Here is an 11,941-nt window from a genome sequence, read left to right on the forward strand (position 1 = left end):
CCGGTGTACGAGACAGCAAAAGAGACACTGATGTATAGAACAGTCTTATGGACTCTGTGGGAGAGGGAGAGGGTGGGAAGATTTGGGAGAATGGCATTGAAACATGTAAAATATCATGTAAGAAACGAGTTGCCAGCCCAGGTTCGATGCACGATACTGGATGCTTGGGGCTAGTGCACTGGGACGACCCAGAGGGATGGTATGGGGAGGGAGGAGGGAGGAAGGTTCAGGATGGGGAACACATGTATACCTGTGGCAGATTCATTTTGATATTTGGCAAAACTAATACAATTATGTAAAGTTTAAAAATAAAATAAAATTAAAAAAAAAAAAAGAAAGTGTCCTATTCAAAAGTATCTCTTACTTATCAAACAAGAGGAGCCTGAGTTTACTGCCCCATTTCTCCTTTCCTATAGATAGCCATCTGTGCAACAAATGGATGCCTCTCAAATGGGAGGAAATTTTCGTCCCTCTTCTTGTATAAGAGTTTTAATTCTTGTGTCTTAAAATTTGATCTTGTTTTCCTGCAGTTTCTGGTGTTATATCTTATTACAAAAATAGAGTTCAAGGTGAACATACACAGCAAGATCTTCTTGTCTGGACATATACCTGATATTTATGTATAGTGGAAGCTTTTAAAACCTTCAAAATGAATGGAAGGAGTCATATGTCATATATTAGGCATGGTAATAGCTTGGGAAACACAGCTTGGTCTGTCTGTCGACCCAACCTGTTTAGTTTCGAGATTTGATTATACTTTTAGAATTATAAAGCTAAAAACTACTAGCTGAACTTAGAGCTAAGAGAAAGATACCTAGCTCATTTAAATGACTTCACCCAGGTTGCCTACTATGAGCTTCAAACACCACAAAGTACAGCAGCTGAGTTGAGACAGCTTCTTCTCAACTTCTTGTTGCCTAAGAACTTGCTGTTTTCCTAGCCAGCTATTCAGACATTTCCCAGGGAATAGTAAACAGCTGCTCATACAACAATGCTGCTTATTTTTCCTAACAGGAAAAAAAAAAAAAAAAAGATCAAAACATTCCACAGTTACCACGACTCAAAATTAAATAATGGGATTCAAAGAGTAAGCTAGTAATTGTATGGGAAAAAATAAGAAGGCTTTGAGGCTCAAGCTAATCTCACTACCATCATGATCATAAGAATTGTGTTTTACCCTTTTGGGCTTCCCAGGAAGCTCAGTGGTAAAGAATCTGCCTGCAAATATAAGAGATGCAGGAGATGTGGGTTTGATCCCTGAGTCAGGAAGATGCCCTGGAGGAGGAAATGGCAACCCACTCCAGTATTCTTGCCTATAAAATTCCATGGACAGAGGAGCTTGGTGGACCACAATCCTTGAGGTCACAAACAGCTGGACACCACTAGGCACGTATGTATGCAAGCAATTTAGCCCTCTATATTTAGAAAATGCTTTCACATTTTCACTCAGTTTATTCTTATCACATCCCAGTTTAGAGATGAGAAAAAAAGATTTTGATAATGAAATAGCTTAACTTTTGAAAAAAGGAAACAAGGAAAGGGAAATTAATGTTTTTTCCTAACAAATGTGGTTACAGAAAACGTTTGTCAACTTACTGTAGTTTCCAAGAAGTTTTTCTCTCATAATCTTTTAAAGTGTCATAAGTTCATATTGAAAGTGAAAGTGAAGTAGCTCAGTCATGTCCGACTCTTTGCAACCCCGTGGACCGTAGCCTACCAGACTCCTCCCTCCATGGGATTCTCCAGGCAAGAATACTGGAGTGGGTTACCATTTCCTCCTCCAGGGGATCTTCCCAACCCAGGGATCGAACCCAGGTCTCCCACATTGCAGGGAGATGCTTTAACCAGAGAAGCCCCAAGTTCATACTGGGATACTTTAAAAGATTATACTCTCTGAGCCATTGAAAGCATTTTACCAAGACTTTTAGCCTTAGGAAGAATGTCCAGAGCTAGAATTTGTCTCCAATTACTGGGAAATCGCTCCTCAACTGGTACCAAAGTTATTAAAAGTCAATTCTTAGTGCTGTGTCTTAGTTAAAATAAGAAAAGCAAAATAGAATCTAAACACATGACAACACTCTTAAGCAAATTCGGTTTTGGTAGATCTTAAAATTCAAACACTTTTCCTTCTCATCCCAGGTTGAACCCTTGTTTCTAGGCATTACTGGGATATATTTGTTTGTTCAAGAAAACATCTCAAGTCTTCTATCATTTCCTTTCATATTTGAAGACACACAATTACAGGGTAATAAATTAAGGTTCGTATATTAATTTTGTCACTGTATTAGTTTAATGTAAGTTCCATTTAATGTCCACTTTGGAATTGAGTATTATTCTCACTTAGAAAATGATTTGTTCTTTGCCTGCAAGACTTTCAATGTCTTCTGTTCACCAACTTTCTACTTTCAACTGTCTCAGAATATTAAAACCCGATTTCATATTAATATTCATCATATTCATCAACAATGTTTTTCAGTGTTAACAGAATATTAAAACCCACTTCATATTAATATTCCTCATATTCATCAATAATGTTTTTCTGTTTCCTCAAAGCAATGAGTTAGTCTTCTCATTTCTATGGGCTTCCCTGGTGGCTCAGACGGTAAAGCGCCTGCCTACAATGTGGGAGACCTGGGTTCTATCCCTGGGTCAGGAAGATCCCCTGGAGAAGGAAATGGCAAACCACGCCAGTACTCTTGCCTGGAAAATCCCATGGATGGAGGAGCCTGGTAGGCTACGGTCCATGGGGTCGTAAAGAGTCGGACACGACTGAGCAACTTCATTTCACTTCTTCCCATTTTCTCTATAGTAATTCTCCCTCTTACTTTTGGCAGAGGCAGACCATAAAGGGAACATGACTTATGTCTCAGGACTTGTCATTAAATCATATTTCTTTATGATTAGAAACTTACTTAATCTTTTAAAAGATTATACTCTCTGAACCATTTGAAGCATTTTACCCATCTCCTAAAGTCGTAATGAAATATGTTTCTTCCTGGAAAGGGAATCTCCCTTACTGTTCTTACGCTTGCTCCATCCAGTGGGAAAATGAGAGATGCCTTCCAAATTTTGTCATTGACCCACCCTCGTCTTACTCCAAAAGAATTTTTCCTATCCTTTTTTTCAGTTTCATCAATAGATCAGTGAGAATGGAAAAATTTTTGTTTTGAATGTAGGATTTCCTTCTGCGAGTGCTATTGTAAATAGTAATTCGGCAGAGATTTCAGCTGGAAATTGTGTGTACTTAAGGAATCAAATACTTGAAGATACTTCAGATGACAATTGAGAAGGAGATGCCAGAAGTCTGGGAGATGAAGAGACACTTCTGGGGATTGTTCCTGGGAGACCTTATCCTCAGAGAGAGAGAGAGTAGAGGAGCTGCAGCTTGATGCAAGGGTGATGCCACACACAGGAAAGCAGGGGTTGCTCTGACACCAGCATCGTTCCTGGTAACAGCTTGAGTTCAGGCCCAGTCACTTCAAATGATTCTTATTTGAGGAAGAGGTCATTAAAAGCAGGATGTATAGAGCAACCCAGACAGATTTGGGTTTAGGTCCAGAATGCAATTCCTACAGCTATAGTAGAAACCACGAGAAATGTACTTAGCTTCACTGAACCTCAGGTTCCCCATTTGCAGAAGCATGAAAATCAAAAAGACGGCCACACATATTTTTGGCAAACACTGGATGTGTAAAGTAGTACTGGGGGCCTGTGTAGCTAAAGTTGGGAAAGAAAGGTCTCTCCATTGAAATGGAGAGAACCATAGTGTTTAGCTCTGTTTGGGCTCTGGAGCGCACAGCCACATATTAGGCTTACTTGTCACCATGAGTGGTACCACAAAGTGCCCCGGGAGTGGTATAGCTAACATCTGGGAGCAGCAGTGATAGGTGGGCATCTGACAATCACTGCCAGTCAAAAGCTTTAGGATGAGAAGCTGAGCTTTTAAGTATATATTCAATATCCCTCCTGTAGACTTTGAGATTATTTGTGAAGGATTCTTAGAGATAAGGTGATTATAAGTCTACTTTTCTCATAGTTTAGGACAGAGCAAAAGGGGACCAGAGAACTCTGTGAGACTAAAGAGGGAGGTACTATGATTTCACAATTCGCATGAAAACACAGTTGGAAACACAGTGCATCCAAGGGGCATGGAGGCAAGGTTTCCATGAAGAATAAACAGTATGTGAGAAAGCACAGCACATGGAACTGCATGGTCTAGTAAAGGAGGGTGGGGTGGTGGGACAGGGTGCGTCTTGGGAAGTGGGAAATGGAGAGCGGAGCAACAACAAACAGTCGTAACAGGAAAGATACTGAGCGCATCTTTGAACATGCTGAGTGAAGTCGATATGAATCTAGAAAAGAACTACATGTTTAGTAAGTGTATGTGTCAGAAGCCATCGGCACGTGTTTTGAAGTTTAGTGAACCAACCACGACGTACTGATCCCTGGGTGACACTACTGTCACACAGACAGGTGATACAAGACAGACTGGTGACGGCAAGTGAGACGGAAAGAGCGGAGGGAAAAGGAGGGTGTTGAAGGACACTTTTATAGATGTCAACGGAGAAAGACATTTTAAGAAAGTTAGTGAATAGTATCAAATGCAAATGAAAGGACAAGTGAAAAACCAGATGCCAAATGGCCATGGATTTATCAAGGTGGAGCTTGTGAATCCATGGGTTTATCAAGGTAGAGCTTGTGAGTGGTATGACAAGTGGTTGGAAAAACTTGGATGTCATGATCAACGTTGGCTAGGATGTGAAAGAGTGAATTAGAACATTGCTCATAATGTGCGAGGAGGGAGGGAGGGATTAATTAAGACTTTGGGATTTATAGATACACAATGCTATATATAAAATGGATAAACAAGAAGGACCTACAATATAGCACTTGGAACTATATTCAATATCTTGTAATTACCTATAATGGAAAAGAACCTGAAAAGAATATAGACATATAACTCTGCTGTACACCTGGAACTAACACAACAAGTACACTTCAATAAAAGTTAATAAATAAAATAAAATCATACTTAATGGTGAACAAAGAACATTACCCATAAAATAGTATGAAGTCTCAATATTTAAAAGTTGAGGAGAATTAAGCCGGTAAGAAGTGATGGGGAGACTGAAGATTTAGGAGCCCAAATGCTCATTAGTGACTGGTCTTATACAGTGGTCCTCACTGTGCCCCAGGAACTCTTTTTAGCTTTGCCCCTCTCTCCCGTCTCTGTCTCTCAGTGGCCATTTCATGTGTGTGTGTGCTCAGGCACTCAGTTGTGTCTGACTCTCTGTCACCCCACAGACTGTAGCCTGGCAGGCTCCTCTGCTCATAGAATTTTTCCAGGCAAGAATACTGGAGTGGGTTGCCGTTTCCTTCTCCAATGGATCTTCCCGCCCGACGGATCAAACCCCCATCTCTTGAATTGCAGGCAGATTCTCTACCGCTAGAGCCACGTGGGTATCTTCCCTGTTTTAACCACTGGACTTCACCTTTACTCTCTCATTCTCTGTAGATGTCTTCACCTTACATTTCACAAAGCAAACAAGACAAAACAAGAACCAGCCAGATGCCTGCTCTCCTTTGCCTGGAAATGTATAGGAAGATGAGCAAGTTTCATCAAGGAAGAGATAGGGGAAACAGTATCATAAAGAGACAGAGAAGTTCCAGTCAAGTCCCCAGAAGACAGGGAACTAGTTGCCAAGAGGGTGGCAATAGGGCTGTGAGGTTTTTGCCATACAAGGAGGGATCCAGAGAACAAGTGAGCAGAATGTGCAGGGAAGCCAGTCATGAGCGAAAGAGTCTTAGGGGTTGATAAATAGAGAATAAGAGGATCAGGCTTCTGGAGGGGATTCAAATTCTCATCATTAAATTTCTTTTTGGTGCTAAAGTAGATGGCCACTACAAAAAAGCATTTCCAAGAAGGAAGTAAGTCTTAACTGGGAGTTAGAGGTATGTGTATGAGAGTGGGGGTGGGGATGAAAAGAGAAGGAAGGAAGTGGAGAGAAAAGCCTTTTTGGCCCCTCATCATTAGCAGAAAGGCATTTCTCACTTTGAAAACAAATGCTTCTTTTTCAGGGAGAAGTGGAAAGAACGTACACAATACTATTTGTTCATTAAGTGAATGAAAGAGGTATAGGAGGATCTATAACGAATTACTAAGTGAGAAAAGTGTTTGACAGAACAGTGTGCATGTGTGAGTATGTGTGTCAGAGAGAGTATGAATGTGTGTGTGTGCGTATGTGTGTCAGTGTGAATGTGAGTGTGTGTGAGTATGTGTGTCAGAGAGAGAGAGAGTATGAATGTGAGTGTGTGTGTGTGTGAGAGTATGTGTGTCAGTGTGAATGTGAGTGTGTGTGTGAGAGTATGTGTGTCAGAGAGAGTGTGAATGTTCGTGTGTTAGAGAGTATGTGTGTCAGTGTGAATGTGAGTGTGTGTGTGTATCTGTGTCAGAGAGAATGTGAGTGTGTGTGTGAGAGAGTATGTGTGTCAGTGTGAATGTGAGTGTGTGTGTGAGAGTATGTGTGTCAGAGAGAGTGTGAATGTTCGTGTGTTAGAGAGTATGTGTGTCAGTGTGAATGTGAGTGTGTGTGTGTATCTGTGTCAGAGAGAATGTGAGTGTGTGTGTGAGAGAGTATGTGTGTCAGTGTGAATGTGAGTGTGTGTGTGAGAGTATGTGTGTCAGAGAGAGTGTGAATGTTCGTGTGTTAGAGAGTATGTGTGTCAGTGTGAATGTGAGTGTGTGTGTGTATCTGTGTCAGTGTGAATGTGAGTGTGTGTGTGAGTATGTGTGTCAGAAAGAGTGTGAATGTGAGTGTGTATGTGTGTCAGAGAGAGAGTGTGAATGTGAGTGTGTGTGTGTGTCAGAGAGAGAGTGTGAATGTAAGTGTGTATGTGTGAGACAGAGTATGTGTATCAGTGTGAATGTGAGTGTGTGTGTGTGTGTGTCAGAGAGAGAGAGAGGGCCAGAAGGAGACACACAGATCTCAATGCTAAGCAAGGCTCTCTAGGAGCAGTGGGCATGGAGGGGATTTCAGAGGCTGATCCACGTTTGGTGAGGCCTGAGGCAACCTCGAAAATTAATTATGAAAGACAATGTTTGTTTAGGGGACTGCAAACTCCATTAGCTCCACAATAAATTTCTCTATACATGATTTCTATAGTTTTCTCTATGCTTAGTGTAGCTTTTCCACAACGAGCCTGGATCATTTTAGAACTAAGAAACCAAAGCAGAAGTTATGTAAATATTTTTAAGGTCAGCCACATTCTCTAATTTACTTAATTTAGATTTATTTTGAAGTGATCATTAGAGACAGTTTCTAATTGGAAGGACTGCAGAGCTTAAGAGTTTGTGATGTCATTCATGATGTATTTCTAGAAAGGTATCTGCAAAATTCCTAGCTTGAGCTTACCCTTGAATTCTATTTGTTACATAAAGCACCATAGATAAATATCCTGAAACAAGAGAAAATTCAAAGAACTTATCTAATCAGGAAAATCTTGTTTTTTTTCCTTTAAAAAATGGGCATGAATTGTGTGGATTTTAGTAACCCAGTGTAAGTGAGTTTGCATACATTAGGTTAGCTCCTCCCAATAAAAGAGTTGTTGCTGCATTAAGCACTCTTTCTAATAGCGTGAGCTCCACCTCCCTTTCCTGTAATGACGGTCCCTTGATATCACACTTTAAACTGGAAGGAGCTTCTGTGGAGGGTTTTTTTAGTAACAGGAAGTGACTGTGTAAGAGAAGTTTGCACGGGCTCACTTTGTCCTCTCAGTCATCAAGGAAGTGCCTTACTGGAAATGATTCAGGGACTCTCCCCGTGCGTTCTTCTCAGTGACCACGCTGCTGAAGGGTATATTGAGAAAAAGCAGAAGGTTTTCCTTACCTTCACAGAACAGGGACTTCTATGACTCGACGTGGCCCCCAGGCTGACCCCTCTGGGATCAGAAGTATTCCTCTCAATCAGACTGAGGATTTTATTATCCAGCTCCATGCTTTCACACCTGCCCCCGGGGGACATGGGAAAGCCACATTTTACAAAGGTAATTAAAAATTATTATGTTCGTGAGTGACATGGAGGTGTTATTTATGTATGATGCCCCCCACCCCTAGAATTTCCAGGTCTCTAATCTCATATTCATTAGTTGCTGCCGTTAGAGAACTTTAAAGAGTATTGGAGTTTAAGTTTCACTTACCCGCACATTTATTCTAAGTAATCTAGTAAGATACAAACAAGTTGAGGGATTTTTCACAGGCTGATAACAATGACCAGAACTAAACACTCCCAGGAAGGCAGGTGTTTTACATTCATTTTCTTATTCAGTGGGTACAATTCATTACAGTAGTCAGCATTTACCTGCATTTTACGGATGAGCAAACTTGGATTTAGTAACTAACTTACTGATTTATGCGAAGTCAAACTCCAAAACAGTGGCAGGGCCAAGATCACACTCAGATGTGTAGGATTCTATAGCTTGTCTCTTGGCCATTTTTGCTCTATGTCTTCAATGAACTGACAACAAATCCCTAGGATTATTTGCCACCAAATAGAAATATCATATCAGAGTCAAAGGGTATCTGGAAGTTACCTTAAAAAGAAGCTAGTCCAACCTGCAACATTTATCTGAGAACCAGAATGAATTGCTTACATTCCCATGACTATTAACTGATAATGTAAAAATTTAAATCAGATTTTCTGACTCTAGTCCATTTTTCTTTCGGTTGTATCATGCTGACATGATGGAGAAATCGTCTCATTAAAAACAGAATTCAAGAGAAAAATGTATTCGTTATGTTATTTTTCTTTACATTTGTTTTGTCTTCCTCATCATTTTTCATCCCCTGAAAACAACCCCTTGAATTGGGGTAGGGATTTTTTTCAGGAATACTTCTCAAAGTTGTCTCCAAGTAAAATAAATAGGTGGATGATCTAATCACATGATGTGGCAGAGGTTACTTGGGCTGTCTGTCCAACCCTCTACCTTCTTTGAGAGTGGGTCCCAGGCAGAGGCTTTGACAGCCATGCTTGTTGATACTACTTGACCTCATTTCCTTGGTTATAGCTGATTGGGCCAAGAGTAAATAATCGATTCCAGCCTGGCCAGTGAGATTCTCTTCTGTGTGCAGAGGGAGCTAAGAATGAAGCAGCTGGGTAGGGAAATGCAGAGCTGTGAGATGGAAAGTCTTCGCAATTTTCTAGTCCTGAATCAACCCTAAGCCATGACTACCTTCCTACCCTATATTCTGCTAATTACCCCATATCTTTTATAATGAATTATTTGTCTTTTCTTAAGCTAGCTTTTTGGTGTCTGTTATTGGTACTAGGAAAAAACCCTCTGAATAATACACCTGAACCCTCATATTTCTATTTATACTTTCCTCAGGCTGTGGAATATCTGTGCCTCATGGCCCACATGCGATGTCACCATATAGAACTACTGGGTGTAACCCTTCATGGCCCCAAAGCTTATATACATGTAGTATCAAAATTTGTTAGCCTATGCCCAGCGTTTCCTGCAATCCTCTGAGTCTCAAAATTCCTTTAATAAGTGCCCCAAATCCTTCAGGTTAATTACATTACCAATTAATTAATTAGTCCAATGGAATTGGACTAGACTGATTGTTAAGCCTCTAAGGCAGCTTTCCTGACCTATTCTGAACCAGACTTGCCTGCCAAGAGGTCACAACTCTTTCTGGTGTTACATTCCGTTGTGACAAACATGTTATTGAGCCCAAACCCCAGAGGGGATCATTTTGATACGACCCTCTGTGACCTCCAAAACCCCAAATGACCAGCTCCTGTGCTCCGTTTCTGAGCTCGTATCATCCATCACAGAACACGCCAGTGTGCTTCCCACATAGGAGCTCGGTGTCTGCACTTTCCTCCATGCGTCTTGCTTCCCCCATGCCCTTCAGAGTCTGTCTCAAATGTTACTTTATTAAGAAAACCTCTGCTGATGAACTTATTTAAAATGGCTTTTCATACCCATTACTACTGGCCTTTAATTCTAATTTTCTCCTTATAATTTTTTATGATCTTGATTTCTTATTTGTTTACTCTTCTCCCCAGACCCCATACAGGCTTAATATATGTCCCATGAAAGAAGGGATTTGTCTGCTTTTATTTGTTGCCCTGTTTCTTGGCACATAGTATGACCTCTCTCCATAAATATTTGTTGTTGAATAAATATGACTGTGTGATGAAGTTTAATTCAAAACATTAACTCAAATCTAACAGTAAATTAGATGCTTATTTAAAATGTATGCAAATAACCTCAAAGAACTGATAAAGTTGGGACACAAAGGAAGCATTAACAGAGGCTCTAAAACTCTGCTTTCCTCTCTAGTTCACTAAATAATTGCATGCAACAAAGTTATAGTCTAATATGACATTATGACCCAAGGTTTGGAGTAGAGTAAAAAGAAGAAGCCACCTAAAAGGCCATCACTACCAAACGTTTAAACACAAACAGAACAAAGCCTTCGAAACTTTGCATTAGTTTCACTGGGTATGTATTATCCTCACCCGGGATCTGTTCACTGATTCTGTAATACTTAGCTGATTAGGTCAGGAGTATGGCTCCAGATGTCTTTGCTCAGGGCCCTACCCCTTAATCATCCTGATTTTTCAATTAAACTTGAGCCTTAGTGAAGTTAAATACCTTTTCTTAAGGTCACTCGACTTATAAGGGGCAGGATAAGAATGTGTTCTGACACCCATGACTTTTTAATCTACTTTTGAGTTGCTAGTGAATTGTCACTATAGCAGGACCATAGAGGACTGCTTTATTCCCAAATAACTGGGCTCAGGTTTTCCACTGTGAGGGGCATTTCTGCTTTAGTTCCAAAGCAAACAATCTATCATTGCCCACACTGAAAGTCAGCTGAGTTACAGAGTCAGATATCAGGAGAGGCTTGGGAGACAAGCTATGAGGACCACGTGCTTCACCAATGGCCTTTTAGGTGGCTCCTTGTTTTTCTCAGTTGGGAACTATAGATCAGGAGCCAGGATGAGAGGCAGGGGTCCATGAGTTACCCCAAGTCAAATTAAGTACAAAACTATATTATATCTGTTATATGTTCAATGTCTCTTTCTGAAGAGAGGGTCAAAATCTTTTTGACCTTCCTAAAAATGTCAAAGAATGCTCAAACTACTGCACAATTGCACTCATCTCACACGCTAGTAAAGTAATGCTCAAAATTCTCCAAGCCAGGCTTCAGCAATATGTAAACCGTGAACTTCCTGAGGTTCAAGCTGGTTTTAGAAAAGGCAGAGGGACCAGAGATCAAATTGCCAACATCCGCTGGATCATGGAAAAAGCAAGAGAGTTCCAGAAAAACATATTTCTGCTTTATTGACTATGCCAAAGCCTTTGACTGTGTAGATCACAACAAATTGTGCAAAATTCTTCAAGAAATGGGGATACCAGACCACTTGACTTGCTTCCTGAGAAATCTGTATGTAGGTCAAGAAGCAACAGTTAGAACTGGACATGGAACAACAGACTGGTTCCAAATAGGAAAAGGAGTACATCAAAGCTGTATATTGTCACCCTGCTTATTTAACTTATATGCAGAGTACATCATGATAAATGATGGGCTGGAGGAAGCACAAGCTGGAATCAAGATTGCCGGGAGAAATATCAATAACTTTATATATGCAGATGACACCAGCCTTATGGCAGAAAGTGAAGAAGAACTAAAGAACCTCTTGATGAACGTGAAAGAGGAGAGTGAAAAAGTTGGCTTAAAACTCAACATTCATAAAACTAAGATCATGGCATCCGGTCTCATCACTTCATGGCAAATAGATGGGGAAACAATGGAAACAGGGAGAGACTTTACTTTTTTGGGCTCCAAAATCACTACAGATGGTGACTACAGCCATGAAATTAAAAGACACTTGCTCCTTGAAAGAAAAACTATGACCAACCTAGACCG

At 40.5% G+C, this 11,941-nt stretch overlaps 1 protein-coding gene across 5 annotated transcripts in view; it reads right to left on the reverse strand.

Annotated features, from left to right (window-relative positions):
- Positions 1–11,941, reverse strand: part of TNIP3 (TNFAIP3 interacting protein 3) — a 116,593-nt gene that overhangs the window by 53,537 nt on the left and 51,115 nt on the right. For all 5 annotated transcript variants that reach the window (XM_010858323.1, XM_010858324.1, XM_010858325.1 and 2 more), the window contains one exon: positions 7,887–8,004. In XM_010858323.1, the coding sequence (XP_010856625.1) occupies positions 7,887–8,004 (118 nt within the window). The remainder of the gene's footprint in view (positions 1–7,886; positions 8,005–11,941) is intronic.

Source organism: Bison bison, unplaced genomic scaffold (genome assembly GCF_000754665.1).
Source record: "Bison bison bison isolate TAMUID 2011002044 unplaced genomic scaffold, Bison_UMD1.0 scf7180017864385, whole genome shotgun sequence".
Taxonomy (NCBI): domain Eukaryota; kingdom Metazoa; phylum Chordata; class Mammalia; order Artiodactyla; family Bovidae; genus Bison; species Bison bison.